The sequence below is a fragment of the Hibiscus syriacus genome, unplaced genomic scaffold (genome assembly GCF_006381635.1).
Source record: "Hibiscus syriacus cultivar Baekdansim isolate YM2019G1 unplaced genomic scaffold, ASM638163v2 tig00110945_pilon, whole genome shotgun sequence".
NCBI lineage: Eukaryota > Viridiplantae > Streptophyta > Magnoliopsida > Malvales > Malvaceae > Hibiscus > Hibiscus syriacus.
This window is the reverse complement of record NW_024062926.1, coordinates 2,773,225-2,791,503: the sequence shown is the minus strand read 5'-3', so window position 1 is coordinate 2,791,503 and position 18,279 is coordinate 2,773,225. Positions and strand designations below refer to the sequence as shown.

The 18,279-nt window shown below is 40.4% G+C and overlaps 2 protein-coding genes across 2 annotated transcripts; both read left to right on the top strand.

The window, feature by feature from the left end:
• The first annotated feature begins 2,799 nt into the window (after positions 1–2,799).
• LOC120147930 (codeine O-demethylase-like) lies at positions 2,800–10,870 on the top strand. Its single transcript, XM_039161161.1, has 4 exons — positions 2,800–2,954; positions 3,832–4,017; positions 10,476–10,536; positions 10,604–10,870. Exons 1-4 carry the CDS (start codon positions 2,800–2,802, stop codon positions 10,868–10,870), a joined length of 669 nt encoding a protein of 222 aa, XP_039017092.1.
• Positions 10,871–11,572: 702 nt separating this feature from the next.
• LOC120147929 (basic 30 kDa endochitinase-like) lies at positions 11,573–12,537 on the top strand. Its single transcript, XM_039161159.1, has 2 exons — positions 11,573–12,156; positions 12,249–12,537. The coding sequence occupies exons 1-2, from the start codon at positions 11,735–11,737 to the stop codon at positions 12,535–12,537; spliced, it is 711 nt and encodes a 236-aa protein (XP_039017090.1). The 5' UTR covers positions 11,573–11,734.
• Positions 12,538–18,279: the final 5,742 nt, after the last annotated feature.

Genomic DNA, 18,279 nt, shown 5'->3' with positions numbered 1-18,279 from the left:
TAAATTGAAAAAGATAATATTTGGTTTGAATTTGAATTATTTAGATAAGATTCTGATAGGATTTCATTTCAATATGGGTCATTGATGTAATTCAATCTATACTGAGCCTCCCCTTCTCATTTGTAATCACATTCAATTCATTCATTCTCTTCAGAGTAATAAAAATTAGACATTTACTATAAGTTTCTCTCTTGTTGCTTTGTTTCTTGTGACTTAATCACTTTGTTTTCTTTGTTTTAAAGCTTCTTAGCTTACTTTTGAGGGACTGAGCTTTATTGGCTTTATTTTCGACACTTAGTTTTTTCAAGCAGTGTTTTTCTTTTGTCCGTAAAGCCTTTGTGCTTTGTTTCCTCTCTCCGTGGCTAAATAGCCCTGATAGTGTTTACTTTCCACAAGAGTTGTTTAATCTTTTGGCTTTGAAGAGCCTCAAGTGTGTTAGCTTCCGCATCTTTATTAACCCTTGGTAGGTTTGATCATCACTTAGTGAGCTGATTTCTCACTTAAATCTGGTTAAGGTTGACTTAGACTCCACTTCAACACGAGAAAGTATCTAAGGTCACACGGTTTCGCTAGTTGAAATTCTAGCCCTGTGACATGTGGTATCATAGCAAGTTGTTGGTGTAACAACAAGTGTTCCAGATGGATTTTGTAGAAAGTGGTAAACAGGGTAAGTCAAGTGGACTTACTATGGAACTAGCTCATAGTTGTAGTCGAGTGTGGTGGCGGTCGAGCTAGTTCATGGAAGAATCAATTGAGATGGAACACAAAAGAGGTGGTTTTGCACATAATGGAGTAGAGATCAGTGGTGGAAAATAAGAGGAAAACCCAATGGACTTGATGATGGCAAGAGTGTCTCAAATCGAGGATGCCTTGGTAGAAAATTCTTTCAAAGAATTTGAAGAGAGAATTGTTGTTTTTAGATCTCAGGTAGAAAATCTGAGTGAGATTTCATCATCATTGGAGAAGAGGATTGTAAGCCTTAAACACTCTGATGAGGGAGCCAAGGAAATCCAGGGATTTGTGGACACACGTCTTGACAAGTTTGAGTCCATGGAGGACAGGTTGAAGAATGTGGCACAACAGGTTCTCAATGAGGTGGATTAGAAAACGGTCCAAACGAGGGATGCACTCGAAGTCGAGGTGATGGCTTTGAGGAAAGAAATGGATGAGTTGAAAAGAGAGTTGATTATTTGCAAGTCAGCAATGAGTGAGCATGGCACACTCGATACCTTCATAGAGGGACAGAGATCACGGGTAAAGCTCGTAGTGGAGCAAGATGATGCCTAGATACTTTCAGATGCTAAAACTGTAACCTAGTCATTGACAGAGCTTGCAGGAGATAAGCCACCCAACACTAAGTCATCCAGACCCATAACCAGTGATAGTGGTAAAAGTATGGGAGACCTTGACGAGGAACAGACAAAACATTGCAAAAAAATCTCTTCGAGTGGCCAAGAGGAGCCATCGAGTGGTCATAGCCATATAAATCCATCGAAGAATGGTGGGGCCAAGTCCTTGTCGAAGAAAAGGAAGAGCCAGCCATTGAAACACTACTTTTGTGATGGTCCTCGTTTGATTAGCGGATGCCCCAAGAATAGGAACTTTGCTTCCATCGTCAGAAAGATAGATGAGTCAGGAAGTGAAGTAGCAAGCCTTGGCGTGATTGCCAATGTCAATACAGCTAAGCCAAGATGAGAGGTGGCGCGACTATGAGCACTAAAGTACTCAAGCTAGAGAAGAGACACGATGCAACTGTGAGTGTCAAGGCAGTCAAGCACGAAAAGAGACTTGGTGAGACTATAGGTTCCAAAGTAGTCAAGTTAAGAAAGAGCCTCGGTACGAAAGCGAAAGATAAAGCTGTCAAGCCGAGGAAGAAAAGGGAGCAACTAAAGTGCTACCGGTGTAAGGGGCCTCACAAGTTGCGGATGTGCCCAAATCGAGCTAAGCAATCCGAAAAGAGGTACAAGGCTAAATATAGTGAGCCATTGAGACTTGGTTCAATGTTATATGTTTCTCCCAAGGTGAGTAAATACTGAGAGAAGATAGAGTTGTCCGAACCAGAGGCAACCAAAAAGCTTTCCAAGGATGTATGTGAAGTGGACAACATCGCTTTGGAAGCCAAAATTGGCGAAAGGCAATGAAGAGAGCCTGAACTGTCAAATGAGCATGTTCGCTCATGGTATGCCAGGACGGAGGCGTGGTTTAAGTTGAGGCGTCTCATGTATACAAGGACAATGGAAGAGTATGTGAGTCAGTTCAAAGAACTCATGCTCGAAGTCCCAAATCTGACTGAAGAAGATGGGTTCATCACCTTCATGGATGTATTGAGGCAAGTGGCACAGATTTTGTTGGAACGAAGGGGAGTCAAGGATCTTTCTAAAGCCTTAATAACCATCAAGTCCCTTAAAAAACTTGGATTCAAGAAGACTTCCAAGCTAAAGTTGAAAGCCGAGGGTAATGGCGAGAGAATCCGTAATGAAAGCAAGTCAGAAGATGAAGTGTGTAGTTCCTTGAGTGGCGATCACAATCCACTCAAAGTTGACCCAGATGATGATTCTGGGAAATATGTATGTGAACTTGACACAAGTACAAGTGTTAAGGAAGTTAAGCCGAGGGTAAATGTTAAGCAAACAGAGGGTCATCTAGATAAGGGGCCATAGATGTTGTGAACTTGCCCAAGTGAGGTCAAGTCATCCGAGATGATGGAGGAGCCCATGATCAAATTGTCCAAGGAAAAGGATGAACCCAGGATCGTTAAGGTGTTAAAATTCATCCCTATAATCGTACATTCAAGAAGGAATGATCGATGCAATCTCCAGACTTCAAGTTAGAAGAAATGAGGCGAGAAGGGGAATCAGACTTTGCCGTGGGAAAGTGTCAATGCATGGTGGTGTAGCGAACTTCATTGAAGAAGGATCGATACAGTGGGCGTCAGGTTTCAAGGAGAAAGAAAGGTTAACATGTGTTAAAGAAAATGACAATTGAATTCAAACTGAGGGAGGTACATCTCCAACACATTCTAATGTTTTGAAGTCTAATTTGTATTATTTGGAGAGTGTAGGTCAAGATGGACCTAACTTTCGGTATGGAGTGGTTAAAGGTTGGAGACTTTACCATAACTTTTAGCGTGGAGTGGTTAAAGGTTGGAGCCTCTACCTTCACTTAGAGCATAAAGTGGACAAGGGTTGGAGCCTTTGTAACAACTTTCAGCATAGACTGGCCAAAGGTTGGTGTCTTTGCCAGAAGATCGAGTGGATCAATTTCAAGGAAAATTTAGAGAAGTAGGAATGAAGTTCCTATAGGTGAGATGTGCGAGTTCCAATGGGGGAGAATGTCACGGTTAGTGTATTCGGGTCCGTAAAGCATTTGTGCTTTGTTGCCTCTCTCCGTGGCTAGATAGCCCCGACAGTGTTTACTTTCACAAGAGTTGTTTAATCTTTTGGCTTTGAAGAGTCTCAAGTGTGTTAGCTTCCGCATCTTTAACCCTTGGTGGGTTTGTTCGTCGCTTAGTGAGTTGATTTATCACTAAGACGTGGTTAAGGCTGACTTAAGTGCCACTTCAACACGAGAAAGCATCTAAGGCCGCATGGATCCGCTAGTTGAAATTCTAGCCCCGTGACAATAACAACAATCCCTTAATCACTAAGATCGCTTGGTTCATGCTGAATTTCGAGTTTAAAAACCTAATGAGTCTTTATATTTTTCTTAAATAGTCTAATATTTCAACATCTGCTAATATTTAATTCTGTTTCCATCCATGTTTGGGAGCTTTTTCTTTAAAATTGAAACATCTTGCCATGAAACTGTTGAATGTTATGGGGAAAGCTCTAGGGATGAACCTAATGACATGAGAGTTCTGTTTGAAGATGGGCTTCAAGCGATGAGGATGATCTATTATCCCCCATGTCCAGAGCCGGAGATCGCAATTGGTCTATGCGCTCATTCTGATCCCATTGGCCTCACCATTCTACTCCAGATCAACGAGATGGAAGGCCTTCAAGTCAAGAAAGATGGTGCTTGTCGTGACCGTCCCTTTTATGGGGCCACAACCGGGTAGGTACGCCAAGGCCAACCATGTATAGGGCCTAGTGGGAGGGTAGAATAAGCTTGTCCTCTTTTCAAGCATTTTAATGTTTTAGGTAGGGAGTAGGGGTATGACTTACTGTCCCCTATTCGAGCATTTCAACGTCTATAGGTAGCATTTCTACTATTTTGTTTTCGCATATATGTAGGGGGTGGACAGCCGGCAGAGTTTGGGCTGATCCACAGGTAAAGGTACGTGTCTTGTGAACACCATCGAGGGCCGCCCCTACGGCCTAATCGGTGGTGTGGGTGAGTCTTCTGTAACCCGATATTTCTTTTATTAATAAAACATTTTTCTCTCGGAGAAGTCCGGGGGTTGAGGTGTGCATCCGCTATGCCCCACGGGCTCGGATTATTGGTCGAAGAACCATGTGGCTATAACGATCTAACGCAATGTTTGTTTATGCTTGATCAGATCTACGAGATTAAGGCTGACTTGGTTGGGAAGCGTCCCTTTCGAGTGCCACACGGATTAGCAACCGAACCAACTAGGCTAAGTCCGTGACACTTGGTATCAGAGCACAGAGGTGCGTGTTCATTTACTAAAAGCACGGAGGTGCTCATTTTGTTGAGTAAAGCATGATAGTGCTAGTTACCTGCTTGTGGCACAGCTGTGCACAAGTGCTAAACCTAGCACAGAGGTACTTCGCCTCAGGCCGCAGCACGGAGGTGCTCGGTCATTTGTAAAAGCACGGAGGTGCTTGATTTTAGATTGTAGCACAGAGGTGCTCAATCATTCCGATGCACAGAGGTGCCAGAATTTAGATTGAAGCACAGAGGTGCTCAGTCATAATTGGCTGCACAGAGGTGTCAGTCCTCGATTGAAGCACAGAGGTGCTCAATCATCTTAGCTACACAGAGGTGTCAGCTACCGGCTGAAGCACAGAGGTGCTCAGTCATTTTTTTTTAACTGCACAGAGGTGTCAGTTCTCGATTAAGCACAGAGGTGCTCAATCACTTTTGGCTACACAGAGGTGTCATCTCTCGATTGAAGCACAGAGGTGCTCAATCGTTAATTCTAGCACAGAGGTGCTATGGATTCAGCACAGCGGTGCTCTTTTCCTTCCTAATTTAGGCACGATTGTGCTTATTTGTTTTGCAGGCATAGAGGTGCCAGCGAGTTACAAAGAATGGTTCGCACACGAAATGGCGGAGCAACAAGCTCTCACAGAGGTGTAGAGCAGGAAGTTACTGAGCCAGTTGCACCAAGAATGGTTCGCACACGAAATGGCGGATCGACAAGCTCTCACAGAGGTGTAGAGCAGGAAGCTACCGAGCCAGTTGTGCAAGAGACTGGTTCGGTTGATCGACGGAAGCTAGAAGAGATCGAAGCCGCACTAGCTGCCCTTAGAGCTCATATGATATCTGGTGATCGTATGAGGAGAGTAGAGGAGACCCAAGAAGATTTGCTTGAGACAATGACTGATTTGGGAAATGAGGCAAGAGATGCCATAGGCGTGATACAACTTGGGTATGATGAGCTGAAGGCTCAAGTCAGTGTGCTTCAGGCAGCGGTAGCTAGTTTGACCGCAAACCCTATTGAAAGAGTGGGCATACGAGCCAAGATCCCTGATCCTCAACGCTTTGATGGAGCGAGGGATGCTAAAGAGCTTGAGAATTTCTTATTTGACATAGAGCAGTATTTTCGGGCTATGCGCACGGAGTCTGAGGAAGATAAGGTGGCAATGGCTTCGATGTATCTAGGTGGTGACGCTAAGTTATGGTGGCGGTCCAAGTTCAAAGATGGAGTGTGCTCCATTACGACTTGGGATGCGTTAAAGAAGGAGTTGAAGACCTCCTTCCTCCCCGAGAATGTTGATTACAACGCTCGTAAGAAGCTAAGGGAATTATCCCACACTGGGACTATACGGGAGTATGTGAGAGAGTTCTCAACCTTGATGTTGGATATAAAGGATATGTCAGAAAGAGATAAGTTGTTTCATTTTCTTGAAGGGCTCAAGCCATGGGCTAGACTCGAGTTGCAGAGACAGAAGGTTCAAGATCTGACAGTAGCGATAGCTGCTGCCGAGTGCCTTAATGATTATAACGATCATCCTGGAAAGCGCAAGACGCCTTCTGTGAGTGGAGCTAACACCCAACAGGTTAGTGGGAACAAGTTGGCTCAAGGGGAGAAGACATCGAGTTGGGGAGCAAATAGAAGAGTCCTTGGAAGGGACCCAGCTCAAAATAAAGTCCCTACTGGTCCTGGATCGAGCAATGGAGGGAATAGACCCTCGTTAAGGTGTTTTCTTTGCAATGGACCTCATCGGGTTACAGAGTGTCCACAACGAAGTGCTTTTAATGCCATGGTAGCAACAACAAAGGACGGAGAAAGAGTGAACGCTCCGATGGGAGATACTGAGCCTGAGCCGGCTAGAATGGGCTCCATCCGATTCATAACTGCATTACAGTCTCAGTTGAGTAACTTGAGGAAAGAACCAGAGAGGGGATTGATGTATGTGGACATATCAGTAAATGGGAAAACCTCTAAAGCTCTAGTCGACACAGGGGCCACAGATACGTTTATCTCTCCTGAGGAAGCGGAGAGATGTAAGTTAATTGTCACCAAGGAGGTGGGACAAATGAAAGCAGTTAACTCTGCCGCTTCAATGATATGTGGAGGTGTGAAGAGGGTCAGTATCAAGCTTGGGTCTTGGGAATGAAGTGTAGATTTCACTGTTTCCCATATGGATGATTTTGACGTGGTATTAGGGCTCGATTTTATGATGGCATCCCAGGTGATTCCTGTTCCGGCATCAAGTTGTTTAATGTTCATGGGGGAGCAGCCATGTGTGGTACCAGCTACGATTCTCCCTCGTCCTGGGAAGAAGATATTGTCCGCTATCCAATTTAAGAGATGGGTGAAAAGGGGGAGCCCTCCTTCTTAGTCTTTCCAATTTCCAAAGAGGATGACAATCTTGGCATGGTGCCCAGGAATGTTCAAGAAGTGCTGAGAGACTTTGAGGATGTAATGCCGGGTGAATTGCCGAAAGAGTTGCCCCCTAGACGGTTGGTGGACCATGAGATTGAATTAATTCCGGGAGTAAAACCTCCTGCGAAATGCCCATATCGGATGAGTCCTCTGGAGTTGGCAGAGTTGAGGAAACAGTTGGATGAGTTGCTCCAAGCAGGATTTATTCGACCCTCGAAGTCACCTTTCGGGGCACCTGTGTTATTCCAGAGAAAACATGATGGGAGTTTGAGATTATGTGTTGATTATAGAGCATTAAACAAAGTGACTGTCAGGAATAAATATCCCATTCCGTTGATTGCCGATTTGTTCGACCAGCTGAGTAATGCTAAGTATTTCACGAAGTTGGATCTCAGGTCGGGATACCATCAAGTGAGAGTGGCCGAAGGGGATGAGCCAAAGACGACATGTGTAACTCGGTATGGAGCATTTGAATTTCTCGTTATGCCTTTTGGACTAACCAATGCTCCCGCTACTTTCTGCACTTTAATGAACCAAGTGTTCCATGACTATCTCGATAAATTCGTAGTCATCTACTTGGACGATATAATGATTTTTAGCAATTCGATAGAAGAGCACTTGGAGCATCTTCGGTTGGTGCTGACGAGATTACGGGAAAATCGGTTGTTTGTAATGAAGGAGAAATGTGCTTTCGCCCAAACGCAAGTCCAATTTTTAGGCCACATCATTGAACGAGGGCGCATTCGTATGGATAAAGAGAAGGTGAAGGCTATCCAGGAGTGGCCGACCCCACAAAATGTTAGTGAGCTTAGATCTTTCCTTGGTTTGGCCAATTATTATAGACGATTCGTAGAAGGTTATTCTCGTAGAGTAAAGTTACTCACCGATTTGCTGAAGAAAGGCTGCGAGTGGGTTTGGTCCAAGGACTGTCAAGAGGCCTTTGACGATTTAAAGAAGGTTGTAATCAGTGAACCAGTGCTTACCTTGCCAGACCTAGAAAAACCTCTGGTAGTAGAGACAGACGCATCCGACTATGCAATTGGAGGCGTACTCTTACAAGACAACCATCCCGTGGCGTTTGAGAGTAGGAAGCTAAATGAAACTGAAGCGAGATATACGGTTCCAGAGAAAGAACTTCTCGCAGTAATTCATTGCTTGAGGATTTGGAGGCATTATTTGTTGGGTTCCAAATTTGTGGTAAAGACCGATAATACAGCAGTTAGCCACTTCCTTACACAACTGAAACTAACAGCAAAGCAAGCTAGATGGCAAGAGTTTCTGGCCGAGTTTGACTTCAACTTTGAGCATAAGGCAGGGAAAAAGAATCAGGTTGCTGATGCTTTGAGTCGCAGGGCAGATTTGGCAGCACTCCGATGTGTGGCCCCTATATCCGCTAGTAGAGTGTCCAATGAAATTCGTCAGCTCCTTGTGAACTTTTCCAAGCAAGATCCGCAAGTGGAGGCCCTTATGGAGATGGTTAAAAAGGGTGTTTCGAAATGTTTTTGGATAGAAAATGGCTTATTGATGACAAAGGGGCCACGAATGTTTGTTCCTCGAGCTGGAAATCTACGACAGAAGCTGTTGAAGGAATGTCATGATACCCCATGGGCCGGGCATCCGGGTTGGAGGCGTACTATTGCTTTGTTGGGACAAGGGTATTATTGGCCTCAAATGCGCCAAGATGTGATGGATTACACCAAGACATGTCTTATCTGTCAACAAGATAAGGTAGATCGACAGAAGACTGCTGGGTTGCTCGAGCCACTACCCGTACCCGCCCGACCTTGGGAGAGTATCTCCTTGGATTTTATATCATGCTTGCCTCGAGTAGGAGATCTTGGATCAATTTTGGTGGTAGTGGACAGGTTCTCGAAGTACGCCACTTTTATACCAGCATCAAAGTATTGTTCGGCGGAAGAGACTGCTAAGTTGGTGTTCAAACATGTGGTGAAATATTGGGGCATTCCTCAGAGCATAGTCAGTGACCGAGATGGAAGATTTATTGGGAAATTTTGGAAAGGATTGTTCCAGTTATTAGGGACACAACTCAACTTTTCGTCGAGTTACCACCCTCAAACAGATGGTCAGACTGAGCGATTTAATGGACTCTTAGAGGAGTACCTGATGCACTTTATTCAGGCCAATCAGAAGAACTGGCCTCCATTATTGGATGTGGCGCAATTATGTTTTAATTCACAAAAGAGTTCATCTACTAATAAAAGCCCTTTTGAACTGGTGACAGGTCAGCAGCCAAGACTTCCTCACACTGTGGATGAGACCTCTCAAGGTAGATGCCCTCGTGCCTCAAATTTTGTGGGGGAGTGGAAGCAGAATATGGAGATTGCCAAGGCTTACTTAGAGAAAGTAACGAAGCGTATGAAGAAATGCGCAGATCGTAACAGGCGAGACCTACACTTTCAGGTTGGAGATTTAGTACTAGTCAAGTTGATGCCAGAACAACTTAGATTTTTACGCCAGAGGGATCGTCGCTTGGTGCGTAAGTACGAGGGTCCAGTCTCAATAGTAGCAAAGGTGGGGAATGCTTCGTACAAAGTTGACCCTCCTACTTGGATGAGAGTTCACCCTGTCTTCCATGTGAGCAATTTGAAGCCGTTTTACACCGATCCCAATATCGATAATCAGAGTATGTCTGCCAGGGAGTCAATCGGCACACAACCACCCTCACAGCGTCATGTTGACGAGATTCTAGCAGGGAGAATTGTTAAGGTGGGTGGAAAGCAAAGACGGGAGTATCTAGTCAAGTGGGGAGGCTTTGATCAGGAAGAGAACACTTGGGAAAGAGAGTATGATCTCAGGGCATTTAAGCAACAGATTGAAGAGTTTCAGGCCAAGCAGTCGACGAGGACGTCGACAAATTAGGTGGGGGAGATTGTCGTGACCGTCCCTTTTATGGGGCCCCGGGTAGGTACGCCAAGGCCAACCATGTATAGGGCCTAGTGGCAGGGTAGAATAAGCTTGTCCTCTTTTCAAGCATTTTAATGTTTTAGGTAGGGAGTAGGGGTATGACTTACTGTCCCCTGTTCGAGCATTTCAACGTCTATAGGTAGCATTTCTACTATTTTGTTTTCGCATATATGTAGGGGGTGGACAGCCGGCAGAGTTTGGGCTGATCCACAGGTAAAGGTACGTGTCTTGTGAACACCATCGAGGGCCGCCCCTACGGCCTAATCGGTGGTGTGGGTGAGTCTTCTGTAACCCGATATTTCTTTTATTAATAAAACATTTTTCTCTCGGAGAAGTCCGGGGGTTGAGGTGTGCATCCGCTATGCCCCACGGGCTCGGATTATTGGTCGAAGGACCATGTGGCTATAACGATCTAACGCAATGTTTGTTTATGCTTGATCAGATCTACGAGATTAAGGCTGACTTGGTTGGGAAGCGTCCCTTTCGAGTGCCACACGGATTAGCAACCGAACCAACTAGGCTAAGTCCGTGACACTTGGGTCCCCATTAAACCCCTACAAAATGCTTTTGTCGTCAACGTCGGAGACATCATGGAGGTAATTATTAATGTCTTTATTGCACGATCAACCATTGAACAGTACATAATATTATGAAATATTGCAGATTGTATCCAATGGGGTATACCCGAGCATCGAGCACCGTGCGACCGTGAACTCCGTTAAAGAAAGGCTTTCAATTGCCACGGTTTACAGCCCGAGATTGGATGGAGATGTTGGTCCAGCACCAAGCCTGATTTCTCCAGAAAATCCACCGCTCTTCAGGAGAATAGGTGTTGCTGATTACTTCAAAAATCTGTACACACGCGAGCTCCATGGAAAAGCCTATTTGGATTTCTTGAGGGTTCAGCCAGAGGAAATCATTAAAAGCTAGCATCATAATTTGTAAATTAAACTTGTTTTTTTAGCCTTGCCATGCTTGTCTTATAATATATTTATTAGTGTGGAAATTGATTTTTAATTGTTGTTGTGTTTTGAGTTTCCTGCGGTAAGTTTTGTTTCTTGAACCCCCAATATCAATCATTAAAATAATTATTTTTAAAGTATGTATCATATTAATGAAGAGTTTGGTTAAATTTGATATCACTAAATAAAACTAACTCAATTGGAAAAGTATTAAAAATGATTTATAAAGTATTTGATTAAGTTTCGTATGATTTCATTACAAATTATATTTTAGTACAATACAGGCACAACCACATTGTCTATTAAATTATCAGTGGCACGTTCACACTATAATTTGATGCGAACTTCTTCTATTTTCGACAGGTAAATTCCGAAATGGAATTTTACCTAAAAAAATCCTTGCTTTTCTCGGACGCTGCTCTTGTGATGGCTTCTCATTTTTCCCCAAATACTTAACAGACAGTAGGCTTAATTTTCATACAATTCTTAAGACCTGTAATTTGTTCGTGGCTGCTCAGCTTCAATATTTCCTCCGCAATCAACTCCACTTATAAATGCATACAATTAACTTGTTTCAATTTCTTGGCATGTAAGATAAGCTTGGACCTAGGAAGACAAGTTTCCTTCTTTCATTCACGAAAACTAGTCACCCTTATGGGGTTTTTTCCAAGTTAATTACATCATTCTTCCATTCTGTAATGACAAAGAAGAGACTTTTAAGGGTTTTGTATGATGTTTCTCTCCCCTCGATCACTTTATAAATACCAGCTTGATCCCTTCATATGAAATCCACAGCTTAGACGTAAAACACTTTAGTTTATAGCAGCAAAAAATGAGGTTTTTAGTTATGATGATTGTGGTCATGTCGGCCTCTGCATTGAGGGCCTCGGCTGAAGTCGGTTCGCTCATCAGCCAAGATATGTTCATTGATATGTTGAACCATCACAATGATGCAAACTTCCCCAGAAACGGTTTCTATACATACGATGCTTTCGTCGCCGCTGCCAACTCCTTCGGCGCTTTCGGGACCACCGGCGATGTTGATACTCAGAAAAGAGAGATTGCTGCCTTCTTGGATCAAATTTCCCATGAAACTACAGGTGGGTGGCCAACTGCACCTGATGGTCCATACTCATGCGGATATTGCTACGTTCAGGAACAGGGAAACCCTGGTGATTACTGTGTTCAAAATCAACAATGGCCTTGTGTCCCTGGTAAAAAATATTTTGGCCGTGGTCCTATCCAAATCTCACAGTGATTGCCCTTCTCTTTTTCAATATAAATTGATGGATTCAAATTCAATCATTTTGTTATATTGAAAGTTTATTGACAATGACTTTGTGCAGCAACTACAACTACGGTCCAGCAGGAAAGGCAATAAAAGCTGATCTTCTTAATGACCCCGATTTGGTGGCTAAGGACCCGACCATTCCTTTCAAGACCGGTCTTTGGTTCTTGATGACACCACAGTCATCAAAACCTTTATGTCACGATGTCATCACCCGCCAATGGAAGCCGTCTGCCGATGACACGGCTGCCAATCGGGTCCGGGATAGTGGATGCACCCATTACATGACTCCTCATGTAGACTTGTTTAAAGTGTTGGAAAAAAGTACAAGTCAAGGGGGAAAATAGGTGATGGCAGCTTTGTCGAAGTAATGGGTAAAAGAGATGCAGCTGTTCAGACTTCTTCAGTTACAAAAATTATTTCAGATGTTTTATTTATGCCTAGAATGAGTCAAAGTCTTCTTAGTGTTGGTTAGTTGCTTGAAAAAAATTACAACTTGCATTTCCATGATAGAGTTTGTGATGCGTATGATAAAAATGGTGTGAAGATGTTAACTATTAAGATGATTGAGAGAAGTTTTCCAATAAAATGGAAGCAAACTGAACTGCAAGCCTTCACTTTTGTTATTGACTAATCACGTTTATGGCATAGGAGGCTGGGTCACTTCAATTATTCATCTTTGACATATTTGTCCAGCAAAGATTTAGTAAAAGATATGTCTGATGTGTCAAAATACTGCTGTGTGTGAAGTGTGTCAAAAAGGGAATCAAACTAAGCTTTCATTTCATGTAAATCAAGTTTGGAGATCTTCAGAAAAACTTCAACTTGTACACACTGATTTATATGGTCCAATGCACATATCTTCGCTAAATGGGAGCAAATATATTTTTTCATTGATGATTATAGTTGATGGTGTTAGGTTTCCTTCTTAAAGCAAAAAAAAATGAAGTGTTTGTTATTTTTCAAAGTTTCAAAACAAATTCTGAAAATCAATGTAAAAGGAAAATCATGACTTTAAGGTTTTATAATGAAAGTGAATACTGTTGGGATTTGTGGAAGGAAGTTCGAATTGATAACCGAAAAAGTTACAAAGGGGGTGAATTGATAAAAATTCGTTTAGGGAGTAAAGAGAGTAAAAGATAAGACAATAGATACACGGATTTATAGTGATTCGACTTTTCAACCAAGTCTACCTCCACTACCTAAGCTCCTCACTTAGGATTTTCTAACAAATCCACTAATTTGTTCTTTCTTTTTCAATGATCAAGAGTAACATTTACAACTCCCTATCTTTTGAATTGGTTAAGATATAACCAAAACCCCTTTATAAAAAGATAAAAGAAGTAAACAAATAAATCTCTCAAAGGTAGGTATTTACAAAGAATTAAGCTCACACAAACACAATATTTACAAAAGAAATGAAAATAAGAATGAAAAATTGTTCTCTTGTGTTTGATTGTTTGGATAGGTATTCTAACCCTTCTTCAAGTGTCCTCAACTTTTATTTATATGTTGGAATGTTGTTGTGGTCGTTTCTAGCTGTTGGGAGTGTTTTAGAGCCATTGCGGATCAAATTTTCGTGCAAAATAAAAATGCCCAGAACAGAGGGTATCGGTACTCCTAAAGGGAGTATCGATACTACCTTTGTTTATATTTAAATCAACTAGCTGTTACTAGCCGTTGGAGCCTGATGGTATCGATACTATGCCTATGGTATCAATACTACTATACAGAGTAGTATACCCCTTTGGGTATCGGTACCATTTTTACATTCTGGAATTTGAGCATTGCTGAAAGTATCGATACTTCCCTTACCTTTGGTATCAGTATCATATGAACAATATCGGTACTGTTTGTCCAGAAAATTGTTTTGTGCTTAATTTCAAGCTTTAAGGACTTTGAATTATTTTTGAAAACTTTGAAAAACTTTGAATAAATTCAATTAAAGTCCAAAAACATTTTTGCCTTAATTATTATATCAAAATATAGTTCAACAATCTCCCCCTTTTTGATATAACAAAACATTTGAAAAATTATTTTTGGCAAAACTCCCCCTTAATAAAATGTTTAATGAAAAAGATATCAATTGTTGAAAAATGTATGAAAATGTTAAGCTTCCCATTTTTTATTAAGAAATTGAATTTTTCAAACCATACTTATCCCACTTTTGTTAGATAAAAAAAGAATTCAACTTTAAAGTTCAAAAATAACATTAGAGAGTAAGTGGTGAATTTGACATAAAAACATTTAAAAAATAATCAAAGTTCCTCCTCAAAAAGTGCATTCCAAACAAAAATTTACTTTAGAAGCTTGACACTCAAACAAAATTGAATTTCAACAAAGAGTAAAAAAATGTTAGTAACACATGAAATTCAATATATCTAAGTCTAAAATACTTTATTCAATATCAATTATTGAAATTAAGTGCATGTGCATAAAAGTTTTCAAAAATGTTATGCATTTGAAGAATTTGATATCAATTGTTAGAGAGATATCTTTAACATTTAAAACACATGCATAAATATTTAGATTTAGGTCAAAAATTTAAAATTTGTAAAATCAAAGCATTTGAAAAGTTGATATTAATTGTTAGAGAGATATCATTTGCATTGAAAATCAATTTTGACCAAAATTCATTATGATGAAATAAATTTATGAAAAATCATTAAAACTTTAAAATGTTCATCATAAAGCATTTTTCAACATACATGAGATTAAAAATAATGCATAATTATTTAAAATCAAAACTCATGCATGCATAAATCAAATGAGCAACCAATTACGCAAAAATAAAAAGCTTTTAAGCTTAGAGGTTACCCATTCCTTTTAGAGTGTGGCTAGAGCATCTTGATTTCTTCATTTTCATGACCATTGCTCCCACACACCTACAAGAGACATTTATTGGGATTTTGGTATCCAAATTGCTTTGGATCCTTGGACGTTAGTTTCAACGCCCCTTGTTCCCTTAGGAACCTATACTTGTCTAATTTTAAAAGATTTAATTTTCTTTATGGGACAAGTATGTTCCAAATGACCATAAAAATATCAATATGAGCATTTTGCCATTTTTAAACATAATGAGTTGTTTTGAGAAATTAATTCTTTTTCCTTTTGTTAAGATCTCAAGCTTAACTTTCAAATCAAAATTTTCTTTTTCTAAATCATTGATTTTGAATTTTGAAAGTTCTAAATCATTTTCCAAAATTTCATTTTAATTTTCAAAATCAATTTTTTGCTTTCAAAACCAAATCATTTTCAATCTTAAATTTTGAAATTAATTTCTTATATTTGGAATTCATGGTCTCAAATTCCAAATACAACTCATTATAAGCATTTTGTAACTCATCAAAAGAATGTGAATTTAAATCATTTGAGTTAGAAGATACCATTGAATATTCTTCGATGGCCATGAGGCATAGATTGGCTACTTCATCTTCATCATTGGAGTTATCTTCATCACTCCAAGCTGTCATAAATGTCTTTTTCTTGCTTGATCCCATCTTCTTTATGAGAGAACATTCATTCTTCACATGCACCATTTTTTTTACAATTGAAGCACACAGGGGACCCTTCTTCTTGGTTGATTCATGCTTCACTTCCTTGGAAGACATGAATCTCCTGAACTTTTTAAAGAGCTTGGCCATCTCTTCTTATTCATCATCTTCATCCACCTCTTCATTTGAATCTTCATAGCTCTCATTGGTGGACTTGAAGGCAATGCCTACCTCCTCATTCTTCTTGTTTTGTTTCTCTTCATCTTCTTCCTCTTCCTTCACCGTCAACTCATGAGTGAGAAGAGAACCAATCAACTCGTTGAAAGTGAGAGACTTTAGGTATTTAGCTTCGATAATTGTCGTCTTCTTCGATTACCAAGACTTTGGAAGAGAGTATATCATCTTCCTCACAAGCTTCTCATTAGAGATTACTTCTCCAAATCCCTTGAGACTATTGACAATCACAGAAAATCTATTCGTCATAGCTTTGTTGTCTTCATCGGGTTTCATCTTGAAATTCTTGTAGCTATGGTTGAGAAGACTTATCTTGGTTTCCCTTACTTCGTTGGTTCCTTCATGAGTGACTTAGAGCTTACCCCATATCTCCTTGGCATTGGAACAAGATGAGACTCTTCCATATTCATTCGGGCCTAATGCACAAAAAAGAATGTGCATAGCCTTAGCATTGAGTTGGAACTTCTTCTTTTCTCCATCACTCCAATCGTCCATCTCGCCGGTTTGAATGGTGTATCCTTTCAAGATTGAGTTCCAAGCTCCTAAATTGTTGGCTTGAATGAAGAGCATCATCCTATACCAATAGTCATAATTTGCTCCATTGAAGTAGGGTGGCTTGTTGACCGGTTGTGAATCTTCAATGTAATAAGCACCGGAGGTTGAAGCCATCTCTTTGTCGGTTGCATCGGGAACCAGTAGAGCTTCTTCGAGGATCGTCTTAAGGGGTTAAACATTCTAATGAGTCAAGGTCTTAAACCAATTGTTAGAATTTGCGCAAGAAAGCTCGAATTGACAACCGAAAGAGTTGCAAAGGGGGTGAATTGATAAAAAAATCGTTTAGGGAGTAAGGAGAGTAAAAGATAAGACAATAGACACAATGATTTATAGTGGTTCGACTTATCAACCAAGTCTACCTCCACTACCTAAGCTCCTCACTTAGGATTTTCTAACAAATCCACTAATTTTTTATTTCTTGTTCAAGGATCAAGAGTAACCTTTACAACTCCCTATCTTTTGAATTGGCTAAGATATAACCTAAACCCCTTTACAAAAGGATAAAAGAAGTAAACAAATAAACCTCTTAAAGGTAGGTGTTTACAAAGAATTAAGCTCACACAAACACAATAATTATAAGATAAATGAAAATAAGAATGAAAAACTCTTCTCTTGTGTTTGATTGCTTGGATAGGTGTTCTAACCCTTCTTCAAGTGTCCTCAACTTGTATTTATATGTTGGAATGTTGTTGTGGTCGTTACTAGCCGTTGGAGATCAATTTTCGTGCAAAATAAAACTGTCAGAACAGAGGGTATCGGTACTCCTAAAGGGAGCATCGGTACTACCTTTGTTTATATTTAAATCAACTAGTCGCTACTAGCCGTTGGGGCCTGATGGTTTTGATACTATGCGTATGGTATCGATACTATTATACAGAGTAGTATCGATACCCCTTTGGGTATCGGTACCATTTTTACATTCTGGAATTTGAGCATTGCTGGAAGTATCGATACTCGATACTACCTAGTGAGTTTTGATATTTCCCTTACCTTTGGTATCGGTACCATATGAACAGTATCGGTATTGTTCATGAGGTATCGATATTGTAAGAACAGTGTTGGTACTGTTTGTCCAGAAAATTGTTTTATGCTCAATTCCAAGATTTAAGGACTTTGAATTATTTTTGAAAACTTTGAATAAATTCAATTCAAATCCAAAAACATTTTGCCTTAATTGTTATATCAAAATATAGTTCAACAAATACACATCGCATCAATTTATAAGATATCTTCAACAAGCTGACATTCATCACCAATTGATTATTGCCTACATGCCATAATAGAACGGTGTTAGCGAGAGGAAAAATAGGTCTCTTTTGAACGTGGTCAGATGTTTGATGTTTGAGAAAAGAGTTCCAAAGGTTTTCTGGGTGGAGGCTATCAACACTATTGTATATTTATTAAGTAGGATCCCTTAAAACCTTTGAAGAAAAGATACCCTTTGATGCCTGGTTGGAAGCTAAACCTTCAATTGTTCATCTTAGAGTCTTCGGTTGTGTATGTTATATAAATGTACCAGAGGTGAAAAGAGAAAAACTGGATGAAAGGGCAACCATTGGTGTTTTTGTGGGATATAATTCAAACTCAAAAGTGTATAGAATGTTTGATGTGAAGATACAAAAAATTGTTGTCAACATATATTTAAAGTTTGATGAGGATTCTATTTGGAATTGGAACAAGTCATTGGTTGAACACTACAAACAAAATGAAAATGTTAGTTTTTCACAAGATCGAGATGCAACTATTTTAGAAGTTGACATTGATTCAGATGAAGAGATTGGAGTTAGAGGCACAAGGACATTGAAT

Excerpts from the sequence above, each read along its gene's own strand:
- LOC120147930 (XM_039161161.1), top strand. The coding sequence starts at position 2,800 with ATGATCGATGCAATCTCCAGACTTCAAGTTAGAAGAAATGAGGCGAGA. Across the intron at positions 2,955-3,831 it reads GGTTTCAAGGAGAAAGAAAG|GGATGAACCTAATGACATGA; the intron begins GTTAACATGTGT and ends GGAAAGCTCTAG. Across the intron at positions 4,018-10,475 it reads CAAGTCAAGAAAGATGGTGC|TTGGGTCCCCATTAAACCCC; the intron begins TTGTCGTGACCG and ends AGTCCGTGACAC.
- LOC120147929 (XM_039161159.1), top strand. The coding sequence starts at position 11,735 with ATGAGGTTTTTAGTTATGATGATTGTGGTCATGTCGGCCTCTGCATTG. Across the intron at positions 12,157-12,248 it reads GGTCCTATCCAAATCTCACA|CAACTACAACTACGGTCCAG; the intron begins GTGATTGCCCTT and ends GACTTTGTGCAG.